Raw genomic sequence first — 22,714 nt, forward strand, 5'->3', positions numbered from 1 at the left:
GGAGAAGATTTCATCATACGCGCTGTCGTTTTACAAGTCTTACAACAGACAAGTAGATTCACAGCCCTCGGGGAATACGAGTGTGTGTGCTCCTTTTCCATTTTTGTGTGGCTTAATACTTGAGAATTGTGAGGATGTATTTCTCCGGGGGGGCATTTTGGACGGGTGTCTGTTCACAAGGCAAGTGTAGCAGGGAGTGTGCTCGCTTTTGTTGCAGTTTGTGTGATGCAACGCTTGACTCAGTCAAAAGAAAATAAATACTTCCAAGTTATTAAGCTTAGTGTATTTGTTGATCACAGTTATTAATCAGTAAAAAATATATTAATAATATTAGGCCTCCAAAGTCACAGAATGTTCCAAAAGGCTTCAGAAAGTATAAAAGGGCACTTAAAAAAAAAAAAAAAACTAACCCAGTTACAACATTCACTGAACCCAAAAATTGCACCAGACCATAAATAAAATAATTTAAAAATGCTGATAATAAGCCCTTTTACATTTTTTTTTCCTGGTGTCTACTTGAGCTGTTGTACATTCATTACATACAAAAAAAAATTTCCTATTGTTAGGTCCAAATGCACGACAAAAAACACAAAAGCGGAACCTTCACAAAGTGTCACTCAGTGCAACAATAAACACTCAAAAGAAATGGCAAAAATCATTTTTTTTTGGGAGGTATAAAGTTGTGAAATGTGAACTTCAATCAAATAAATAACCAACGACGAAGTCCCCCCCAAAAAAATCAACCCGGGTTGCGGTGGGCATCGACGTACACTCGCATCCTGGCTCTGTGCGCGGGCTCCAAGCAGTAACCGATGGTCCGCTCCGCCTCGCCGACGCGGCGCCGGAAGCGGTCGCGGTCCCGGGCCATCTCCTCCCAGGGTCCTTTGCGGGTGGCGGCGGTGGCAAAGCGCCACGCCCACATCACGTGGACCTCCACCACTGGAGAGAAGCGCACCTCGCACTAGAGGACACACAAACGACAACAACACGTGGTAAGCCATAAATTCAGTGAGGATGGGGTGTGGGGGACAGTTGTTTTTTTTTTTTTACATAAGCACATAAATAATAATGGCAGGCAAAAGTAAATATACATTTTAAATGAACTCATATTTAAGGATGGGAGAATAAGATGAAAAATGTGGGAATGTAGAAATGAAGGGAAGACAGGGAGGAAGGGATGGATGGACAGAGGGAGGAGGGTAAGTAAAATGAAAAGATGAAGGAAGGCAGGATAAAAAAAAAACAGATAGAAGGCCATGAAAGGAAAGAAAGATCAAACAAAAAGATGAAAGGAAGGAAAATAAAAGGTCAGTTAAGGGAGGATGAAAAAGGAAACAATGGTTAGAAAGGACAGAAGGTAGGATAAAGAAAGAAAAAGATGAAAATAGAAGAAAAAGGATAGAAAGGTAGGAAAGGAGGATAAGAATGTATGAAAGGATAGTCAAGGATGAGAGAAAGAAAAAAAGAAAGGAAGGTTAAACGCACACAAATCCACACTTGGGCCTGGAAATCCTAATCGTGGTTTAAAACACGAACCCGAGTTTAGGTCCCTGACTCATTCAAGTATGATTCATAAATTCAAATAAATGAAAACAAATGTGACAGTTCGTTGTTGTTCATCAATCAGCGTACACGACTTGTTGATGCAAGTCGAGTCGGGAGCTTGCAACAAGTCTCAGTTGACCGGCTCACGTGAGCAGTCAGCATGACAACATGGCACCAAGCACAACCCCCTCCCCAACCCCCAGCCCGGTTCTCAACCGTTTCAAAACCCGGGAGCCATTTTGCTACAACTGCATGTACGCCACGACCGATCAGCCGCATTTCCGTCATTGATTGACCCTTCGAGGTCCTGATCATGCTCGACCAACATTTTCTAGAAGTTTGGGATGGAATATTGCCTCGATAGTGTCAGTAAATGTGAAATATGAATCTTAAAAAAAAACAGACAGACATTTTTTTGTGGCTTATCGATGTCACTAGTAAAGATCTCCGCCTTCCCTTTCTTCTCCCGAGCTAGCTCGAGCACAAGTAGGTGTTCTATTCAGAGGCAACCAATCAAAGGAAAGGGGGCAGTCAGCCAAATATGGACAAACTGGATACAAAAGCGGGTCAAACAGAACTGTCAGGAGGCCCTTTTCTGGACACTCGTATGACAAAAAATGTTTTTTTTTGTTTTTTTAAATGAAAATTTGAGGCGGCACGGTGGGCAAGCTGGTAAAGCGTTGGCCTAACAGTTCTGTGGACCCGGGTTCAATTGGCTGGACACAAGTTCAGGGTGTACCCCGCTTCCTACCAATTGACAGCTGGGAGAGGCTCCAGCACTCCCCGCGACCCTCGTGAGGATAAGTGGCAAAGAAAATGGATAGATGGAAATGAAATTGACACTTTCATACCAAGTCCATGTTACAGAATCGCTCTATGGAGATCTAAAATTGACAAAAATGATCAGTACTGAGTTGTTGTTGTTGATCCCGTACCTTTTTTTTACTGCCAGGTCTTTGGCGCTTTTCCGTTGATTGACGCCTCTGTGCGGGTCGTTTCCACGGCACCCGTCTGACGTCGTCAGGCCGACGCCCGGCTCGTCGGTTCTGTCTCTGGAGTGTTTTGGGTGGGGTGCGTTTAGCAGGAGTGGCTTTTAGAGGCCGTAGGGCACATTGAGGCTGCTGATTGCCGAGACGGGCTTGGAAGTTGAGCGGGTGGAAAGGGTCGTTTTTCCGGTCGAGCCACCGGCACTGGTCCTCCTCGTCCTCTGATGAAGAGACGCCGCCGGTCTCCTTGCGGTCGGTAGTCGCCGAGACGAGCTGCGGCGCTTTGCTGACAATGCAGGCGGTGAAGCACATGGGGTCATAGGGGTCGTCGGACCTGGAGAAGAAATCCAGGAGGCCTTCATTCTCCTCCAGGTCGGCAACGGACGCGTCGGAGCTGGACCAGCTGGAGTAGCTGTCGGAGTGGCTGACCCACATCCTCAGGCCCGACATGTCCTCGCCGGCTTTGTCTTCCCCAGTGTCCGCTTTGGGCTTTTTCGAGAAAGGCTCGTTGCACGCGGACACGGGCTCCCACGCGGCCCAGCTTTCTCTGCTGTCGAACTCGGCCGCGTCCCGGTCCGCTTTGGAATCCTCCCTGAAAACTGCCTCCTTGGGGAAAGTCGGGAAGATGTCCCAGTCTCCCCGGAAGCCCACGTAGAGGCTGTCGTCGGGAGCCAGGCCCGACAGCAACGCCTCGGCCGCGGTCCGTCCGTCGTCGGCGGTGCCGCGGCAGAGGTCCGTCAGACCGTTGGGGTGGCCCACCATCACCCCGGCTTCGCTGTCGAACAGCGAGGAGAAGAGGAAGGATTCAGACGGGCTGTGCTGGCCCGACTCGTCTGTGATCCGCAAGTGCACTTCAAAGCGAAACATCTGAAAAACTAACAGGAAAGGGAGAAAAAAAAAAAAAAAAAAGGTCAAACAGTGAAACAAAATGGGGGTCAACTAGCATCAGAACATCCTCCTTGACCATAATTTGCTTTATTTTTCCCCGATACCAAACAATATTTGCCCCCCGCAGCATTTTTGTTATATCAATTCACATAGATTTACCTTGACTCTAATTTGTATCATGACTGGCGGCACGGTGGATCAGCTGGTAAAGCGTTGGCCTCACAGTTCTGACGTCCCGGGTTCAATCCCGGACCCGCCTGTGTGGAGTTTGCATTTTTTTCCCCCGTGCCTGCGTGGGTTTTCTCCGGGCACTCCGGTTTCCTCCCACATCCCAAAAATATGCAACATTAATTTGATACTCTAAATTGCCCATAGTGCGGCTGTTTGTCTCCATGTGCCCTGCGATTGGCTGGCAACCAGGTCAAGGTGTACCCCGTCTCCTGCTCCTTGACATCTGGGATAGCCTCCAGCACTCCCCACGACCCTCATGAGGATAAGCGGCTCAGAAAATGGATGGATGTTTCGTGACCAAGCTTGTAACTGAATATCCTTCTATAGTTTACATAAATTTGAAATGCCTCCATTAATCTCTTCCAGTCGCCCAAAAGGTTATTTTCCGCAGTGTAAAATGGCACTTTTACTACTGAAAACATGATGGGAGAATTTAAATAAAAGTCATTATAAATTGAAGTGGGCCTTCAAAGGGTGTCACTGGAGAAGTGACTTGTGAAGGAAAATAGGTTAGTCTGCACTACAGCATTTCGGCGTGAATTGTGGGCGACAGGAGCTGCTTGCAAGTGTTCTGAATTTTTTATCTGTGTTTGACTGTCCCGTGCGTCAAGACACCACTGTAATAAAAATGTGTTTCTTTACAGATAAGTTTAGTATAAATGTGTCATCTTGGGGAGGGGGAAAAAAAATCTCCCGTTTGTCAAAATGTGTGTAAACACCATCAATAATAAATTAACATTTGGGGTCGAAAGCTTCCATTGCCAAAATAGTATTTTTTCAGAAAGCCCCACCACAAAAAAGCATGTTTGTTGAGCCAATAACTCCCAAAAATATTTTGGAAAAAAAAATACAAATAGTATTGATTTTTCGATTGGTAAAAAAAATATTTGAAGTTACCCAAATTAGATTATTAAATTGTTTCAGCCCCACTCAGCAGTTGTACAGAAAGGGTTTTCGTGATAAACTCAAATTATTCAATAAAAACAAAACATCAGATAATTGCCAGTCATTGTGAGAACTTTTGGGGCATTTTAATGCTTAGATTTTGTAAAACTCTGTATTATTGTAGCAAAATTACGTATCTCCCCCAAGCTGTAGACACACCACAACTCCGAACGAAATAAAAATCAAGCTAATAACTTTGTTGTTTTTAAAAATTTAGATTGAGGCATGTGAGTAAATGGGGTTGTGCCTAAGTTATGTATTGTTGGACACGAGAAACATTTTCTCAGCAGAGGAAAAAACCGTCGTCTCCCAAGATACTGGACTTTAAACGCAGCACGCCCAACGGAAATGTCTCATTGTGGGTAGCAGGATGAGTAAACTGTAACTGTGCGGGATACTTGAAATACTGTACAATAAAAGTAGATATCACAATACATATTTTCCAAGTGCTGTAAAAAAAACGCCGCTCTACCTAGCCACCGTAAACACACCACACCCACGGTCCAAAATGAGTACTTACGCAAAAAAACGAGTACAACTAATTATCGGGAAGTGAATTATTACGATTGTATAAAAGGTATCACAAACAAAATTATTAATTTAGCCTCGGGGGAAAGCCAATGTTTCCGTGGTTACTTAAACGCACCGCGAACGTGCTAACTGGAGCGTAGTGAAAAACTGCTCAACATGGCAAAAGTTTTTTTTTTTTCCCTTTTCTTACCAGACAAGAAAGTGCAGTAGATGACCCGAACCAGAACCCAGAGGTGCTCCCACAGCACCGTCAACATCTGCTTGGTCCACGGCAGAAGTGCCATCCCCCGGTTGCCGAACCTCTCCATGGCCGCGGCGGTGCTCGGTGTCCGATCACAAGTCACCTCGGGAGACATTCTGGCCGATGCAAGCGGGAAACAAACGTCTCATATCACGTATTCTGGTACTCTTCGTCGAAGACCAGCTGGCTTCGTGTCAAAGACAGACATATGTCACTGTGCTGCCGCTTCTTCATTTTCTGCCAAGTTGGCGACATGCTTTCCCCAGTCATCCCTTGTCAGGCTTTCTCGTGTAGTAGCGTCTCCATTTTGTCGGTTTCTATGAAGTCTTCTGTCCTGCAGTATTGGCAAATGAGCCAGCGTCGCGAGGAAGGCTTCCTTTATTTAACAGGTTACGTCAGACTGCGCTCCCATTGGACAAACCACTGTCAATCCAGAGTTCGACGTCATGCTGCTCTCCGATTGGACCGGGCGGCTGTCGGTAAAAGACACGGTCCCACCTCCTTTACGTGACGTTACGACGTACTCGGATTGGTACGGCTCAGGAAAATTTGGGCCACGCCCTTATCATGACGTCACGGTTACGCACCGAGAGTTCGCGCTTATTCTGGACTTTGAGGACCGCGTGATTTCCCAAACACCCGAAAATCGAAGAGAAATGAAAACCTTTGGTATTGTATACATTTAAAAATTACCTAAATATTTTATACCTCATTAACAAAACCGAAAATCAAAAGAGAAATGAAAACCGTTGGTATTGGATACATTTAAAAATTACGTAAATATTTCATACCTCATTAATAAAATAGTTTGGTGCTACTCTGGCACTAACAGCTCATCACCAAATTCTAAATATCACAGAAAGTCAAAACAGCAGTACAGCTAATATTGGTTTTAATTTAGTATTAGTGGAAAGTGTACTGTATTGACATGCCAATTTTTTAGTTTTTAATGAAACAAAGATCTTACTTTACAACTAACAAATTACTCATGAACTCTTGATTGCTTTTACAATTTCACAAAATTTGAAAATGGTTGATATTGTCTTGACAACATGGACAGTTTGGAATAATGGCGCACACATAGGCTTCTTTGACAGTTAATAATGAAAATAGCGATTACTACATATTCAGTACATGTGTACAGTCTTGTTACTACACAACAAATTTTGAATAAAAATTCCCTCAGAGATGAGAAAAGGTTTTTTTTTTTTTTTGCAAAGTACTTTCATGATTTCATACATTAAAAAGACAGAGCGTTGAACTTGGAACTGTATTTATTTGAAAAAAAGACTTTTATGCCACCAGAGCAGAAGCAGTAGAAGACTCGCTGTGAATGGAAACAAAAGAGACTGTAAGAAGATACTGAAGCAATTAAACATACCGTAATTTCTGGCCTGCAAGCCGCGACTTTTTTCACACGCTTTCAACACTCCGGTTTATGCGGCGATGCGGCTAATTTGTGGATTTTTTTCTGACGGCCTCAAGGGGGCACTCAAGCGGAAAAGGTAAGAATGAGTGGTGGAATATATGTGTCGAGGAAGTGACTTTTACCGGCCCTGTTAGCACGGCGCTAGCGGTAGCGCTGTGCTAGCGTGCTGTTACTGGCGTGTCTCGGTGGTATTTGCCTGTGTATCATCTTTGTAAATATCTCATGTTTCAATGTGGGCACTTGCGGCTTTTACACAGCTGCAGCGCATGTACCAAATTGTATTTCCTTTACAAATGTACTCGGTGAAGCTTGTAACCAGGTGTGCTGCTTTGTAGGCAGGAAATTACGGTACATTGAGTCACATATCACAGATATTAACAATTCATTTTGTACGAAGGGGACTGGCAGAAGTGACACCGGTGAGCCGTTCTGCTAATTTACCTCCAAGTTTTGCTCTTGCACAACAGAAATATCACAACTCTCAAGAAAAGGGAGAGCAGGATAATGAATTTGTGCGGTGAGCCCGGTTAGAAGGAATACAGAGAAAGATGACTCAATACGTACTACTTCCAGTTGGGGGCCAGAACTCTCTTGGTCTTGTAGTAGCGGGCGAGCCTGTGAATTCTGCTCTCGATAAGAATCAGGCGGAACTTGGCATCCTTGTCCTGGACGTGGACGAGCATAAATGTTGGCTCAAGCTGCATTCAGGAAGAGAAATAAACATCCGAGCAATGTTGAGCGTGGCACCTTTCTGTTTCTCTCCAGATGCTTCCTGACAGCCACAGCCTTCTTGATGAGGTGGTACAGGTCCTCAGGCAGGTCGGGGGCCAGGCCCTTGGATTTGAGGATCCTCAGGATCTTGTTGCCAGTCACAAAACGGACCTGAGCCACACCGTGGGAGTCCCTCAGAATCACCCCTAAAATAAATGATGAAAAAACATAAGACAGGCAAATACCAATCCCCAAACCCTGGTCGGATGATATATGCTGTTTTGAATAATGTATGTAATGTACTTAATTAATTTCTAAAAAAAACCTAAATTATTTTATGTCTGTTCTTGTATTTGTGCCGGCGAGACATAGTGACAGACAAATACTGTAATTTCCGGCCTACAGAGCGCAGTTGTGATAAGCCTCACCCGGTACATTTGTAAAGGAAATACAATTTGGTACATATATAAGCCGTACCCGTGGAAAAGACGCAAGTGCCCACATTGAAACACGAGATCTTTACAAAGAAAGACCGTACACAGAAGGAGTTTTCAAAGTTTCAATACCTTAGCTTAGCTTAACATAGCAACAACCAGGCCGGTGAAAAGGTGACCAAGAACCTGATGGTCACTAAAAAGGCAGCTGGCTCTCAGACGACAACAAAAAATATATGGTTGCATGAGATGAAGACTTTGCGGTGAATGCCAGGCATCATGTTTGGAGGAAACCAGGTTCTACACATGACCTACCCAATACCATCACTAAAGTAATGCGTGGTGGCAGTCTCATGCTGTTGGGGATATTTTTTAGCGTTATGCACTGGGAAACGAGTCGGCATTGAGTGAAAAATGAATACAGCAATGTACAGAGACATCCTCCAGAGTGCTTAGGACCTTAGACTGGGGTGAAGGAGTGGGTCAGGAAAAGTCAAAGTCCGGATCACCGTAAATAGTAACTGGGAAGTGCTACACGTATATATCCATCCATCCATCCATTTTCTGAGCTGCACGATGGTCGAAGGTGTGCTGGACCCTATCCCAGCTGTCAACGGGGAAGTGGCAGGTTACACACACGCAGACACGGGAAGAACATGCAAATTCCACACACGGAAGTCCGGGATTGAACAGCTGCGCCACCCTCATGATGTATGTTATTGCTTTACCGTACCAGCACGAGAGGCTACAATAACTAATAACCAGTAATCATTAAATGCGTGCAAATTTCCCCACTGATGAATGAGCATCAACTCTGACAGCTCCAGCTTTATCCTGTCAGGTTGACCCCACAGGAGATTAAAGAAGGACACATTTGGGTGCATTTTCTCAGTTTTGGTGCAGAACAAGTCGGCATCTTGGTTTAGCTAGAACGAATGGTCTGTAATGCTAAGTACTGGCGATGTCAGGGGCAGAGTCAAACATGTTTCTACCGTGTTTGGCTCTAAAGCTGGCACATATCCAGATTTTGCTTGGATTTCAAATATGTTCTTTATTTTCAATTAATGCCCAAAATATATGTAATAATAATATTACTTCACATTGGAGGGTTTATTGTACATATGAATTTTGAGGAGAGTCTTCCTTTAAGCAAATGCTATAATTGTGTATCCGTGTGACTTTGTAATTTTTGCTAAATTTGCAAAGATCTCCCCCATAGCCACACAGACATCTCAGTCCAGGCTGCCAAATATAATAACCCAAGGAAACAAAATCACATCTTTTGCTCAAATATGGGAATATATTGGAAACTTTTCTGTCAAAGGTTTACAATGTTGGCCATTTAAAGCTGGAACTTTTTTTTTGCACCCCACCAATTATAAAAAAAAGTAGTTTCGCTTCATACTTCGACTTCTAACTTTTGTCAATCAGGTTTAGACCCACCCAAAAAAATGTTACCAAAACATTAGCAATGTGTTTTGTAATTCCGACAGACGCCCATTCAAAACTACAAAGATTTATTGATTCCATATAATGTAATTACGCGAGTCAAGCAACAATATCTAATTCACTTACCAATCTGAGAGGGGGTCAGGCCCTTTTTGGCTAGCTTGAAAATCTGCTCTTTGACATCATCAGATGTCAGTTTCAGCCACTGGAAAAAGGGGAAAATCGAACATTTCTACTGTATATAGACCAAAAAAATACAAGGGAGGAAATGGTAAATTGTGATAAAATGTTTGTCATACCATCTGTACCATTGACACACACCTACAACTATTGGTTGTCAACTTCCACGTATGAATATTAACTGATTGCTGCTGTTTCCTATTTGTAAGGTTCAAAAGTACACAGTTTGTTTTGTTTGTAAAATCTAATCTTCGATTTAAATTTCCATGAAATAGTCCCAAAATGCAACTCGTGTTTTTCCCCCATAACAGTGTTAAGAATTTTCGTTACTATTGATGCTGTGACAATCTCATTTCCAGTAGGGTGAAAATCCCGATCATCATTTTGTGAAATGCTCATCCAGTTTCGTCTGTACATTGCAAATGTAAAATGCTTGAGTGGTGCATGCAAGCAAGCGTGAGAGACTCACAGTTGGGACACTGCGTCTGTAAGGCAGAGCCGACTGGGACAAGCCCTTTCTGTTGGGATGGAAAGAAAACATTTGCTGTCAAACTTGGGCAAAGAAGACACACTAGCTCGAGTAGCATCGAGATTGGTTTTCTCCCCAGTAAAGGCCATTCTAAGGAGAAAAGTCAACAAATCGATCATGACACGTTTTGTTACACCGCGATAAGCACTTGTAGTCAATACTTGTGTTGTATGTGTATTTTATGAATCAAACTTTTGTCAAATTGAGCCTTTGAGATCGTGCGGCTGGAAGTCGGCATCGGCTAAATTCAGTTAGCACGAAGCTAACAGAGGGCCGACATCTCGTCGACTACAGTCTTTTTTTTCTACCTTCCATATTCGTTTCGAAGCCAACAATCTGGCCGATTGCTAGTCGTTACGCTCTTAGATTTATTCCCGTGCCACTAAAAATGGCCTGGGAAGGCGAAAATGCAACTTTGCAGATCGAAACACGGTAATTACCCGGGAGCGTGCATGCGACCCATGATGGCGGTAGAGGAAGAGAGGCCGCACACGAGACAAGATGGGACTCTGCGCTTGCGCCGGATGTGACGAGATTCAACGTCACTTACGTATCGCCTTAAAAAAAAAATTACAGTACAGTGCATTTTGCTCTCTTGTCTGATTTTGTTTACTCATTCTTCCAATCCTCAGCACGTATCGCTTTAAAAAAAATTACAGTACAGTGCATTTTGCTATCTTGTCTGACTTTGTTTACTCATTCTTCCAATCATCAGCACGTATACACGTTTGTATGTTAAATTACATTTTAAAACTTCATTAAAAACCGCTAAAACTACAGTATTGTTTATATAAAATGTTCAACATTACTATGAAAATAACAACGAATGTCTCCAATTTTCAGTAAATTGCGGCTGTCTTATAAAAATACATTTGGATTCCAGATCAACCCGGTTCTTGGTTGAATCTGTTAACTAAACTTTCTTGAAAATTCAAATACATCTAATAAGGGTAGTCTGTGCTCTACTTAATGTTCGTTGTTACTAATTTAACCTTTATTTCGTCATGTATTAATTTACAGTATTTGCGTTTTTTTTTTTTTTTTTAAAGTTGGTAAGGCGGGTACTTCCAAAACTACGAATGGTATTCTTTTGAAATGCAAAAAAGCGGGTAACTTACCTTGCACAGGCAACTGTCCGTCACTAAGGGCCGCTGTGTTGAAAATTTAAACTTGAATAGTCCGGTCAACGAGACGGTGGGTCACCTGGAAAAGCATTGGGCTCACAGTTCTGAGGTCCCGGATTCAATCCCCGACCCGCCTGTGTGGAGTTTGCATGTTCTCCCCGTGCCTGTGTGGGTTTTCTCCAGGCACTCCGGTTTCCTCCCACATCCCCCCCAAAAAACACGCAACATTAATTGGAGGCACTAAATTGCCCCAAGGTGTGATTGTGAGTGCGACTGTTTGTCTCCATGTGCCCTGCGATTGGCTAGCAACTAGTTCAGGGTGTACCCCGCCTCCAGCCCGTTGGCAACTGGGATAGGCTCCCAACACTCCCTGCGACATTCGTGAGGATAAGCGGCAAAGAAAATGGAGGGATGGATAGTCCGTTCAATTGGTTTGGGGATCTGCCTCACAGCCAAAAGAGGTCTTGGAGGCAGAACTATTCAGTTTCTGTTTTTGGACGATAAACTTGGATTTCCACCCTTGCTGGAACAGGGTGAAGGAAGACAAATTTTATTGTCATGCAGGCAAAAGAAAGACAAGTTCACATTTGTTCCAAAAACATTTAATTTGCTTTAGGAAAGAGGGATTACAGTCCACACACATTGATCCGTTGAAGAGGGGAAGTTACAAGTCACCAATTAGAAATAAATAACTGGCCATGTTAACACAAACACTCTTTTTATACAGACAAAAGAGTGAATCAAGGTGGTATTAATTATTAAATGTGTCACTTTTTCATGCGTGGTCATCATCATCATGATCTGTGAACACACTTGCAAGGTGCTGGAAAACTAACATTTTTAGTGTGAGTTTCCTTGTTCCCTTTTTTTTTTTTTTTTTTTTAAATGTCTGTGTGAGTGTGTAAAAGTGCTGATTGGAAGCAACCAGGAACATTCCAAATGAATGCGAAGGCACTGGAAGTGAAGTCCCAGAGTCGCAAAATGTGCCGTTTTTCCATTAATACCAGCGAGTGTGCAATTAGCGGAAGCCCATCTTCACCCGACAACCCCGACGACGACAAACACATTTCCGGAATACATCTGACTTGTGAGGTTGTTGAAAATAAATTTAACAGTAAGGCCACATGAAAAGATTGTGATCCATCGCTAAGGCACCTGTTGGAGCGGTCAGATTTTTGACACCCTTTTTCTGCTAAATTTGGCACATTTTCAGGGACAATGCTGTAGTTTAACACTTCGAACCTTCTCTCAAACTACACCAAAAGTGTGCTGCGTGAAAAACAGCAAACATTACATCGGGAAGAATCCTACACAGTAATTCATTACCTGGAATCTGGTGAGTGAAACTACGCAAAAGTCCAATTTCTGGGAGAACTGTACTATTATTATTACCTGGAATTTTCTGTGTCCAATTACCCCAAAAGTGTCTGTGGTGAAATTAACAACACCTTACATTTCCTGGGAGATTCCCGTAGTTCATTACTTGGAATCTGGTGTGTCAAACTACCTCAAAGTGTCTGCGGTAAAAGCAGCAAACGGTGATGCTCCCCAAAGGAAGGAGAACGTGTAAACCCCCCCGCCCCCGTTTGTTTCTAGCCCTTAAAAAATAAACACGTCTATCTCTATATATATTTATATTTACTCTTCAGTAAGTGAGCAGTTTTGGTCCTCTAATATCAAAATGTACAAAACATTACAGCTCATTGTTAAAGTTAAGAGAGACGAAAAAAAAGGAAGCTGCGATTGTTTTGTCACAGAAACAATCCCGGTGGCTTTTTTTTTTTTTTTTTTTTTTTAGAAGTAGGGGACAGCAGCGAGCTTGTACCACTTGACTGTCTCCTTGCCCAGGTCAAAGTCTTTGAGGCGCAGCGTGATGCCACCCAAGCAGTAGTTCTCGCGCAGGGACTCTGCGCTGAGGACGCTGAGTTGCAGCTCCCGCAGGCCCAACGTCTCCTTGCTGTAGCCGCTGTACACCAGCTGAGGAGCAAATTCAGTATTACATTCAGACTGAATTCGAAAGCCACCTACAGCGCAGCGGTCTTTGGCCTTTGTGAGAGGTCTGGGATCAAGCTGGAGGTCTTGCTTTAGCCACTTTGTGTGGTGCAAATCCAAATTAATTTAATGAAGTTGGGATGTGTACAACATAGATTACAAAGAATGTTCAAACTGATCAACCGTCTTTTTGCAAATACAGTGAATACTCTGTTCTCCAACGTCCCCGTTCTTGAACAAATCGGTTTTCAAATGAAAATTTCAAGATCTTTTTTGCTTCTGTTTTCGAAAGAAAATCGGAACTCGAACACCCCTGACAAAACCTGGAAATAACATAACGCATGCGGCCAGACCAGCGGACCCATGGCATGCTTTGTTGTGAATTCCCATGTACTTTTGTCAATAAAAAAAAAAAACAGTTTACAAGGCTGGGGGGGTGAGTTGGTACAGATACGGCATTGCACTCCCAGCCTAGCCTACTGTACTACTAAAGGATACATTTTAAGCAAAAAAAAAAAACCCAAATATTTTATAATATAAATTATTCAAAATATAAATATCTTCCTCCTATGCAGTTTATCACGAAAAGCTAAAAAAATTATTTAAAAAGCCAATTTTTTTAAGCTTGGAACGCATTATTTCTTTATCCATTAATTGTAATGGGAAATACTGATTCGGTTTTCGAACAAATCGCTTCTCAAACCGCATTCTGGAACGGATTGTGGTTGAGAACAGAGGCTGTACTGTAGTGCATTTGTGCCTCATTAAATCAGATCATGTTGTAAATTGTTCTCCATTTAATATCTAATCTTAGTGAATGAAGTTTTCTAACCATCTCGTTGAAAGTTGGGTTTCTGGTTTTCCTTGAGATTTTTGTCTTCCGCTTGGAGGTCTTGTGGGGATCCGGGAGCAGGTATGTCTTCACGTATGGATTGGGATCCGTCCCTTCTTCAGACACCTGTAATGGACCATGGAGGAAACGGTGTGAGTAGAAAAGGAACGCGTCCAAGAACCATGCTGGATGTTGGGCTTGTTTACCAGATCTCTTATGTGCATGACCATGATGAAGAGTGTGCTATTCCTGTACGAGATGGACAGTTTCACTTCGCCTTCTACGCGGCCCGAAGTGGGACTCAATGGGGGGTCTGCAACAATCCCAACACAAAAGTGTGCCGGTAAGTTTTTGACATGAAAAGACAAAACGCTGAGCCCGTGGAAATTCTGTTGCTAACCAAAACAAGCGCACAGCAAAAAAAAAACCAAAAACAAAAGATGAACTTGCATTATGTGGAGAGAGGCCATGTTTAACAACAATTAGAGTTCTTGTAAATTTTGACATACACTCAATGCACAATTTTGTGTGTGTCCTTGTCCATATTCTGGTCAACTTATTTGTTTTGTCGAGTCAGCCTCTGACCTTCCATGTATGTGAAAGGTGTCGTTAAACAGGTTCATGCTCCATAGAACGTTATTAATTCTTTACCCAGTCTGCAATTTTTTCTGGTGATTAGAGATTTCAGTAGACGTGGACAAGATGTGGTTAACTTTTCTTCACTTGACATTTTTCTGCTTTTCTCCATGAGTAGTTTTTATTAGATTTACACATCTCCACTTTAACAGAAATGTTCAATAAACTGTTGACAGTGTTTAAAGGGGAATTCCAGTGGTTTAGAGTAACAATGTATCCAATAGGTTATGTAATATGCACTCTATCTTGATAATGTGATGTTAAATCCTCTCATTAAATAGTGTTTTGAGAAGATTTTGTTTTAATCGGCAATTACGGATTTTCAGGTGCGCCGCCATTTTTGCGAGTCACATGACCAACGTGCACGGAGCTGACGTGTTACATGCTGTTCCAAAGGCTCCATTCCATGGGGCACCATTATGCCAAGCGCTAATTTCTCGGATTTATGAGTTCACTGCTTCCCCACTTGGCGGAGAGAGTTCGTCAGAGTCCGTGTCATTCCGTCCAAAGAACCATCTGAATATTCAACATTATTTACAGCCACAGGTTCAAATCTGTATGGAAGTATTCTTCCGTCTTCCCGATCAACCAATACTGCAATTTCTTCATCAGATGAGGATAAATCAGAGAAATCAGTGGCGGGCATAATGGTGTCCCATGTAATCGAGCGTTTGGAAGGTAACAAGTCACATCCGCGCACGTAGGTCATGTGACTCGTGAAAATGGCGGCGCACCTGAAAATTCGGAATTGCTGATAAAAATCTCAAAACAATGTTAAATGAGAGAGCATTTAACATCACATTATTAAGGTGGCGTACATATTACATGACCTATTGGATATGTTGTTACTCCAAACTACTGGAATTTTCCTTTAAAAATGCATTTGTCCAAATGGTCTGCCCATCAAGAGTAAATCAAAATTTCTTAACTCTGAAAGACTGGGCCTTCCAGCCACGTGCTTACCAGGAGCTCTTGAGGTCGCCTCCAACCCTTCCGTCTTGTCATCCCGCGCAGCCGGGTGAAAGAATGTGTAGATCAGGTCGCACTACAGAAGAAGAACATTCGATGACAATAGAGAACAACTTACTAGTGCTTGTGCGTGTGTGTATATATACACACCTGTATGACTTCGGCAGAGCTCCTCATCAGGTTGTGGATGTAATTGTTAAGCTCCAACTTCCTCTTGGCAGCCACCTCCTTGATGTGGGTGCGGCCGAGGACCATTTTACTTGGGAAGCTGGAGAGAAAAATCAGTGGTAAAAATAAACAATACAGGATCAGTATGTGCAGTGTACGGTTTATCCACATGGGGGAGCTGGTTAACTTTCTGCTCCATCGATTGAATTGTCCCACAAGTAGCAATCAATAGCTTCCAGCTACACTAACACAGCAGTAAAGTCATAAAGTAACTATTTGGTTTAATACCGCTAAAACCTAAATAAATACTGTATGTATGTATAAATAAATAAATAAACATGCACTAGGCTAGTGCATCCTCTTCACAGAGTGAGCATGGCTTATTAACCGGAAAATATGGTAACTACACAATTTTCAGAACAGTGATTGTACAAGGCTTGTGAAGGAGTACCTTGGCAGCTTCCAGAGGGGGAAGATGATGGTGAGTTTGTTGTGGAGCTCCTGGAACTCATCAAAAGTGCGGAAGACAAACTGGGGATCGTTCTGGCCTTCCCTGAGCAGCCGCACCACGTAAGTCTGCGCAGAGGGAAGCATGGGGAGACGTTGAATAATATTTGAGCAATAAACCAACAAACTAGATCCTTGTAAAAACAAACAAAAAAACCCACGTAGTGCTTGTCTGGGTTGTATCTCTTCTGGAAGGAGAAGATGTCGGCGTGGAGGATGCGGCCCTCTTGTTTCATGGTGTATGTCTTGGGTGAGAAGGACAGGATGGGCTCGTCGTTAGCCGGCAGACCCGAGAAACGGAGCTGGGCCAGGTTATGAATGAAGAAGTTGAACTTGGTGGCCACGCTGCCCAGGCTGGACTCGATCAGCCTGTAGGGATGTCATGAAGGTGTTACCAAAACTTAAAACAAAATGTGCAGTTTCCTACTTGACCTTAGACAACACAGTAACCCGTTAAAATGGATTTTGTATGTGTGCCCATGTACTTGTCGCCATCATTTTCTACAGTTGTGTGTGTACTATGTTCCTTGCGTTAAATTTCAGGGTTTTTTAAAATGATTGTGAAGGTTGATATTCAGTACCTGGTAAAGAAGATGGTGGCCTCTGCGTCAGTGTTGTGCGGCTGCAGCGCATCATAAACGTACTTTAGGTCTTGAGAACCGGTTAGCTCTGGAAGCCCCGATGATGTCATCTACGAGAGGATGAGATAAACATGCACAGTTGAAGATAAAGTCACTTTCAGCTCATTTTGTACAATTGTTACCACATAAAGGAACATAAGTGTGATTTTTGAATGATCACATTCATTTAACGATTCTATATATTTTTTAAAATTCAAAATACAAAGTTTCCCCATTTTTGGGAGCATGTGTTAATGATTTCGTTCATCAACATTTTATCATGATAATTTCAGTCGTGATGAATAACTTTTTAAGTTTCGTCTCGACACGTGCATATAGTGTTCTTCCTTGTGCAATTGTGTGTGTAGTAAGTATTCACCAGTGACAGCAGGTTGAGGAAAAGTCCAGAGTGCTTGCGGATGAGGTTGTAGGCCTGGCAGCAGAGGTCGACAAACAGCTGGAAGCGACTCGTGGGACGCTCGCCGCCGTTAATGACGTATGCCATATCGGAGGTCAGGACGAACGGGGCTCGGTCCCTGGCACCCAAAAAAAACAAAAAAAAAACAACAACAACAACAACATACATTTAGCACACAGAAACAAAATAGGAACTCCAATCAAATAGGTTTTCCCTTCTACTATCACCTTTTGAAGCTGCCAAACATCTGAGCGTGGCCAAGGAACTTGCCGAAGTCGATGTGGAACATATGGCCGGTGGAGCGCAGCATGATGTTGTCGTTGTGCCGGTCGCAGATGCCCAGCACGTAGGTGGCTACGCAGCAGCCTGCGCATGAGTAGATGAAGTTTTCAGACGCCTGCAAAGTGAGGAAAAGTAGTGTGAGCGGGAAAAATACAGGAATCAAAACATGAGTTACGCCACAAAGCTTGAAGATGTAGATTGAGACTACGACCACATTCAAAACAACCAGAAACGACAGATTGATACAAAAACGTAATGCATTTTAATTAAGCTGTAGAAACATCAAGGATTATTAGTGGAGGCATCCTTCAGTTGTTTACGTGAGATCATGTGCAACTTCAGCTCGGTCAGCATGTTTTTTTTTTTGGGTCTTATTTAATTATTAACTTTTATTAAGAATAGTACTGATGGCAAAGGGGAGAAATGCGTCTGATGGCAGAATTCTAGAAATGGACTTGGAGCAAAATAGAACAGTATAGAATATCAGTAGAAAATAATGTATAGTACATCCAATAAAAGTCTAAAATCCATTTTGCAGATACAGTCTATTTACATAATAGCAATAACTGTCTTCCTGTTCTCTCTTTGTAACATGCCGATCAAGCATCGACTGTATATCGGTAGCCCCAACTCAATAGAAATGTTATTTAGCAAAATATTTGAAGAGTTTGTTTTCAAAACGCGACATAGGCATTTTTTCAGATTTACGAAACGCGCGCCAAAATTATCCAGCTCCGAATGGTAGTTATCGGGATACTCTGATTTTTGTTAAAAGTGCGACATATCGTTCTATATCAGCCAAGGAAGATCGCGTTTTATTTCAAAATGTGACATATCGAGATCTTATTTAGAGCAAAATGCGACATAATTTCGTTCAATCAGCGTGAAGCAAGCAGCATCCAATCAGAATTCGTCTAGAGGGAAGTTCCGGTATCTTCCACATCATCATCCAAAATGGCTGCGCCCACGTTTGAGAGAGATGCTAATGCCGAGTTTGATTTTACAGCTATAAATCAAATCAAAAGAAAGCAGACTCAATGAGTCAGATTTCAAACAGTAAATTTGTGAGTTTGAAACTGATTTCATTTTGGAGATGTGTGTATGAGATTGACTACCTATTTTTTTTCTGCTGGTATCCCTCGCAACCCATATTAACCTTGGTAGACTGGTTTTAAGCAGTTTACTTTCTTAATGATCTCACATCAACTTATAAACAAAATTAATCAACTGAGTGACACAATGCCTGCAGATGTCGGATTGCAGAATCGCATACAGATACACAAAATTACAATAATGTAAACTCAGCCTTTCCAAGACCTCATACTGAACAAACAGTTTCTAAATAACTGAAAAACACCTTTTTAAAAGAAATTCTCATTTTTTCATATCCTTTTTCAACATCTGACATTAGTGAGCTAATTGTGAAAATTGTAACTGGTGACTGACCCTTATTTCTGATACCTAACTCTCTAAATGTGGTGGTCATGGTCTTAAATATTATTTTAAAATGCTTGAAATGTTGAAAGGCAAATAGTTTTCATGATTGCCTATCAAAAGCAACTGATTTTTTTTAAAAAAATACAGCTGCTCCTGAAGGTTTAAGTCGAAATTTGGATATGTCTCACTTTGCCAAGAATAGAATGTTTGGATATGTCTCATTTTGGAGAAAAAATGAAATTTGTCATCAAAAAAACTTTTTTTTTGTAGTATGGTGTTTAGTTAATTTTTAGCATCTCTTTCCATCCCCCAATAGTTAGAAACATAAATTGAGTTTATTGTTTTCACTTCAATACCAAGCCCTTTTCTCAAAATGAAAAAAAACGGATATGTCTCATTTTGAAAACAAACTCTTCATTTTGAAAATGATAATACCAAATGATAATAAAACTAAAATATTTTCACTTACGAATTTGATACTGGGTCATGCCTGGTGCCCATTTTTTAAAGAGTGAGTGTTTTCCCTTCAATTATGTACAGTGGTTAAAAATTGTTAAATCGTGAACAAAATTGCCTGTGCAGTAAGTAAAAGGAACATTAATGCAGATGATTGCAAATGGATTTCCTGATTTTTGCGCACCTTCTCGTACTCGTCTTCGGCAGGGTTGTACTTGCGCAGCCACTCAGCCAGCGGTTTGTCCTTAAAGGAGCCAGTGACACCGTACTCCACCTGGATTTTTCTTAGGGTCTCAGAGGATGGCACAAGCTCCACCATGCCTGCCCAACGACACCAAAACCTTTCAGCTTTACGGCTGTGTCAAATACATATTTAGACTTCTGGTGGCAGGGCTGATAAGTGTTCATTACCTTTGTCCTTGCCCGTGGAGATGCATTTGAAGTTAACAATGCGAAGGTCCAGGCCCTCTTGCAGCCATATGCGGTCCATAATGCGGATCATTTGCAGCGCCAACATGTCCTGCCTCAGATCTTCTCCGACCTAATGTGATCACAGCCAAATAAGTACCGGTAATGCTGGATTTAGGTTTCGGGATGACGTGCCGAATTGTCTTTCCATGTACGCTTTAAGTGACGTGTCAAAAATGATTTATATGAATCTTGAAACACACAGCACACAGACGTCCAAATTGCATGAGTGACTCCACAAATACCAACATTAGGTAAACAACAATGCAGTATAGAAATAGTATATTAATTTCAATTTAAATAATAGAGTATTTTTCAAAAAATGAAATTATGTCACTGGACTCAAGTCATGTTTTATACTGCAGTTTAATTTCTAAGCAACAAGGGGGAGAAGTGCTCAATAGATGAGATGTTTCAATGACCACAATTATGACGGGAATCTGTGTTGTGATTGTTGAAAAACTGTCTGACATCCTGCAAGTTTCTTCAATTGTGCGTGTCGTACCTTGAACATAACATTGATCTCCTCTCCTAGCGGGTCTGCATTGACCAAGGCCAGCTTGAGAGGGAGAGCGTTAGAGTTGAAGAAGGAGCAGGCCTGCCACACAAACAGTTTTAACTTTATTTATTTCATATTCAAGGAAACTCACCTAAAAAAGATTTTGTCTGCGTGTGTGTTACTTTGATGTTGAGCTCCTTGGCCACCAGACTCGGGAAGAGGGGAAGTCGGCAGTAACTTCTCTGGAAAAAGTTCTGAACGCTTTCAAGGCCCTCCAGAAGAGCCACCTGAGAACGCACACAGCAGGATGTGTCACTCAAAACAATGTGATTGGTCAAAGCATGACCTAAGGGTCACAAAGAGCTCCATCTAACATTTGCAGTAGCAAAAGGTATTTAATATACAGTATATTGTGGACAATACCGTTTTTACGACAGTCCAAGTTTGTTTCAGTTTATTTTTCATTAATATGTCAATATACTTTCATTCATTTAGATAATTGGTCATTTAATGTACATAATATGAAAATAAATCATTTGACATACTTTAACAGTTACTTTTTAAATTAAATAATTGGTTGATTTGTAAATAAAACGTAGAAAAACATTTTTTACCAATATATATTTTTAAATTGTTTAATTAGTTAAAAATGTAACAAGTAAAATATAGAATAAGCTTATAGCAAATTATTTTACATACACTTTTGTTTTTTAGCCTCTATTACTGACTTCACCCATCTTTCTAAAATCAAATCAAATGTAACCCTTCATGAGAAATGTTTGCATAACCCTGGTTTTAAGTGCAACACTGAAGTACAGTGGAACAGCACAAACCACCTTATTGGTTCAATTCCGCACCGTATGATTCCATTGTCTTATTGGGACACAGGGAGGCAAATAGACTTACCTGTCTCGTGGACCCTCCAGCTTGTCTCACCCTCTCGGCCACAGCTCCGAGCAACGTGACCAACTGAGTTTGTTTCTCCAGCTCGGCCCGCAGTTCGGTCCCGCACAGGCACAATAGGGCACCGAGTACACGCTCATAACGTCGCCCCCATCCTGCATCCTGCACAGCATCCTTCAGCAGCCTGCCAACGTCACATACCATACCAAACAAATGCGTTATATGCTAGTGGCCAATGATAATTGTGTTCATTTGTTGGTCTCCAGAGCTTCACTTAACAGCACAGTCACACCACCCCCAAAAATTCCATGAATAACATTTACGTCATTACTCAGCACTTCTGAGTAACAGATTGATTGCATCTGTGTCCTTATAGAGTGTATGTAAGCATTTAGTATCATCTGGGCTGCACGGTGGCACAGCTGTAGAGCGTTGGCCTTACAGTTCTGAGGACCGGGGTTCAAATTCTGGCCCACCCTGCGTGGGTTTTCTCTGGGCACTCTGGTTTAGTCCCACATCCCCCCAAAAAACATGCATTAATTGTAGATTTTAAATTGCCCCTAAGTGTGATTGTGAGTGTGACTGTTTCAAAATGTTTAAAAATGATTACGGTTACAATTTTGCAGTGGTGTAAAAACTTAACTGCATCATACTAAGAGTTGCTTCTAACAGGTTCCCTCTTTCACATATCTTAAAAAAAGTGTGATGTAATAACTCACCAATAGAGGTAGTGCGCAATGTTGATGTTGCCGAGTGCCCTGGAAAGTAGCAGCATTACGAGGGCACTCTTGAGGTGACACTCGAACTTTATAGCCTGTGGGGAAGGTGAATAACCAAAGAAGGTGAGGTGCTAAGTTGTTAAGTTGACAGGGGCTGTGTTGCAACAGCTGTACCTGCACCAACTGCGGTAGGTAGTCAGCCAGCTCGTCATCAGTGCTCCCTTCAACCCAGCTCACCGCCACCCGCCTCACCTCGGTGTCTGCAAACCTGCAAACACATTTGATGACATCATAGAAACACACACACACAAATGTACAAGGTATGAATGGGAAAAGAGCGCCTACTTAGAGTCGAGCAATTCCAGCGCGGTGACAGGTGGCAGCGGGGGCCAGTGGTGAAGCACAGAGTGGATGTGAGCCATGCTGGCCCAGTCCCAGCTGGGCGCACTGGCCAGCACCTTGGGCAGGCTGCTGGGGTGATCCCTGCGGCAGTGGAGCTGGTAGTCCCAGAGGAGTTGGTGGTCAGCCCGCTTAAGACTGCAGTGGGGTGGGGGTGGCAAATGATAGGGACTATATTACAAGAAT

The 22,714-nt window shown here is 42.3% G+C and overlaps 3 protein-coding genes and 1 non-coding gene across 4 annotated transcripts in view; all 4 read right to left on the bottom strand.

Annotated features, from left to right (window-relative positions):
• Positions 1–134: 134 nt before the first annotated feature.
• On the bottom strand, positions 135–5,873 carry ppp1r15b (protein phosphatase 1, regulatory subunit 15B). The gene is made up of 3 exons (XM_061823762.1): positions 5,317–5,873; positions 2,481–3,406; positions 135–961 (listed from the first exon to the last, which is right to left on the bottom strand). The coding sequence occupies exons 1-3, from the start codon at positions 5,480–5,482 to the stop codon at positions 740–742; spliced, it is 1,314 nt and encodes a 437-aa protein (XP_061679746.1). The 5' UTR covers positions 5,483–5,873; the 3' UTR covers positions 135–739.
• A 750-nt stretch (positions 5,874–6,623) lies between these two features.
• rps13 (ribosomal protein S13) lies at positions 6,624–10,649 on the bottom strand. Its single transcript, XM_061823764.1, has 6 exons — positions 10,540–10,649; positions 10,040–10,088; positions 9,517–9,595; positions 7,544–7,713; positions 7,361–7,461; positions 6,624–6,694 (listed from the first exon to the last, which is right to left on the bottom strand). Exons 1-6 carry the CDS (start codon positions 10,560–10,562, stop codon positions 6,661–6,663), a joined length of 456 nt encoding a protein of 151 aa, XP_061679748.1. The 5' UTR covers positions 10,563–10,649; the 3' UTR covers positions 6,624–6,660.
• LOC133502794 (small nucleolar RNA SNORA19) lies at positions 7,182–7,314 on the bottom strand. The gene has a single exon (XR_009795592.1). It is a non-coding gene; the product is annotated as a small nucleolar RNA SNORA19 (small nucleolar RNA).
• A 1,168-nt stretch (positions 10,650–11,817) lies between the features above and the next one.
• The window catches only part of pik3c2a (phosphatidylinositol-4-phosphate 3-kinase, catalytic subunit type 2 alpha), a 40,657-nt gene continuing 29,760 nt past the window's right edge, over positions 11,818–22,714 (bottom strand). The window contains exons 16-33 of the mRNA XM_061822155.1: positions 22,475–22,666; positions 22,304–22,397; positions 22,130–22,224; positions 21,414–21,594; positions 20,690–20,794; positions 20,514–20,606; positions 19,952–20,081; positions 19,725–19,861; positions 17,593–17,762; positions 17,327–17,483; positions 16,909–17,018; positions 16,489–16,696; positions 16,272–16,396; positions 15,803–15,920; positions 15,647–15,728; positions 14,254–14,360; positions 14,048–14,173; positions 11,818–13,200 (exon numbers count right to left, since the gene is read on the bottom strand). Coding sequence (XP_061678139.1) covers positions 13,018–13,200; positions 14,048–14,173; positions 14,254–14,360; positions 15,647–15,728; positions 15,803–15,920; positions 16,272–16,396; positions 16,489–16,696; positions 16,909–17,018; positions 17,327–17,483; positions 17,593–17,762; positions 19,725–19,861; positions 19,952–20,081; positions 20,514–20,606; positions 20,690–20,794; positions 21,414–21,594; positions 22,130–22,224; positions 22,304–22,397; positions 22,475–22,666 — 2,413 coding nt within the window. The 3' untranslated portion in view covers positions 11,818–13,017. The remainder of the gene's footprint in view (positions 13,201–14,047; positions 14,174–14,253; positions 14,361–15,646; positions 15,729–15,802; positions 15,921–16,271; positions 16,397–16,488; positions 16,697–16,908; positions 17,019–17,326; positions 17,484–17,592; positions 17,763–19,724; positions 19,862–19,951; positions 20,082–20,513; positions 20,607–20,689; positions 20,795–21,413; positions 21,595–22,129; positions 22,225–22,303; positions 22,398–22,474; positions 22,667–22,714) is intronic.

Source organism: Syngnathoides biaculeatus, chromosome 6, assembly GCF_019802595.1.
Source record: "Syngnathoides biaculeatus isolate LvHL_M chromosome 6, ASM1980259v1, whole genome shotgun sequence".
Classification (NCBI taxonomy): Eukaryota; Metazoa; Chordata; class Actinopteri; order Syngnathiformes; family Syngnathidae; genus Syngnathoides; species Syngnathoides biaculeatus.

Excerpts from the sequence above, each read along its gene's own strand:
- rps13 (XM_061823764.1), bottom strand. The coding sequence starts at position 10,562 with ATGGGTCGCATGCACGCTCCCGG. Across the intron at positions 10,089-10,539 it reads GGTCGCATGCACGCTCCCGG|AAAGGGCTTGTCCCAGTCGG; the intron begins GTAATTACCGTG and ends CCATCCCAACAG. Across the intron at positions 7,714-9,516 it reads CCTGACCCCCTCTCAGATTG|GGGTGATTCTGAGGGACTCC; the intron begins GTAAGTGAATTA and ends CATTTATTTTAG.
- ppp1r15b (XM_061823762.1), bottom strand. The coding sequence starts at position 5,482 with ATGTCTCCCGAGGTGACTTGTGATCGGACACCGAGCACCGCCGCGGCC. Across the intron at positions 3,407-5,316 it reads CTACTGCACTTTCTTGTCTG|TTTTTCAGATGTTTCGCTTT; the intron begins GTAAGAAAAGGG and ends CTTTCCTGTTAG. Across the intron at positions 962-2,480 it reads GACCTGGCAGTAAAAAAAAG|TGCGAGGTGCGCTTCTCTCC; the intron begins GTACGGGATCAA and ends TGTGTCCTCTAG.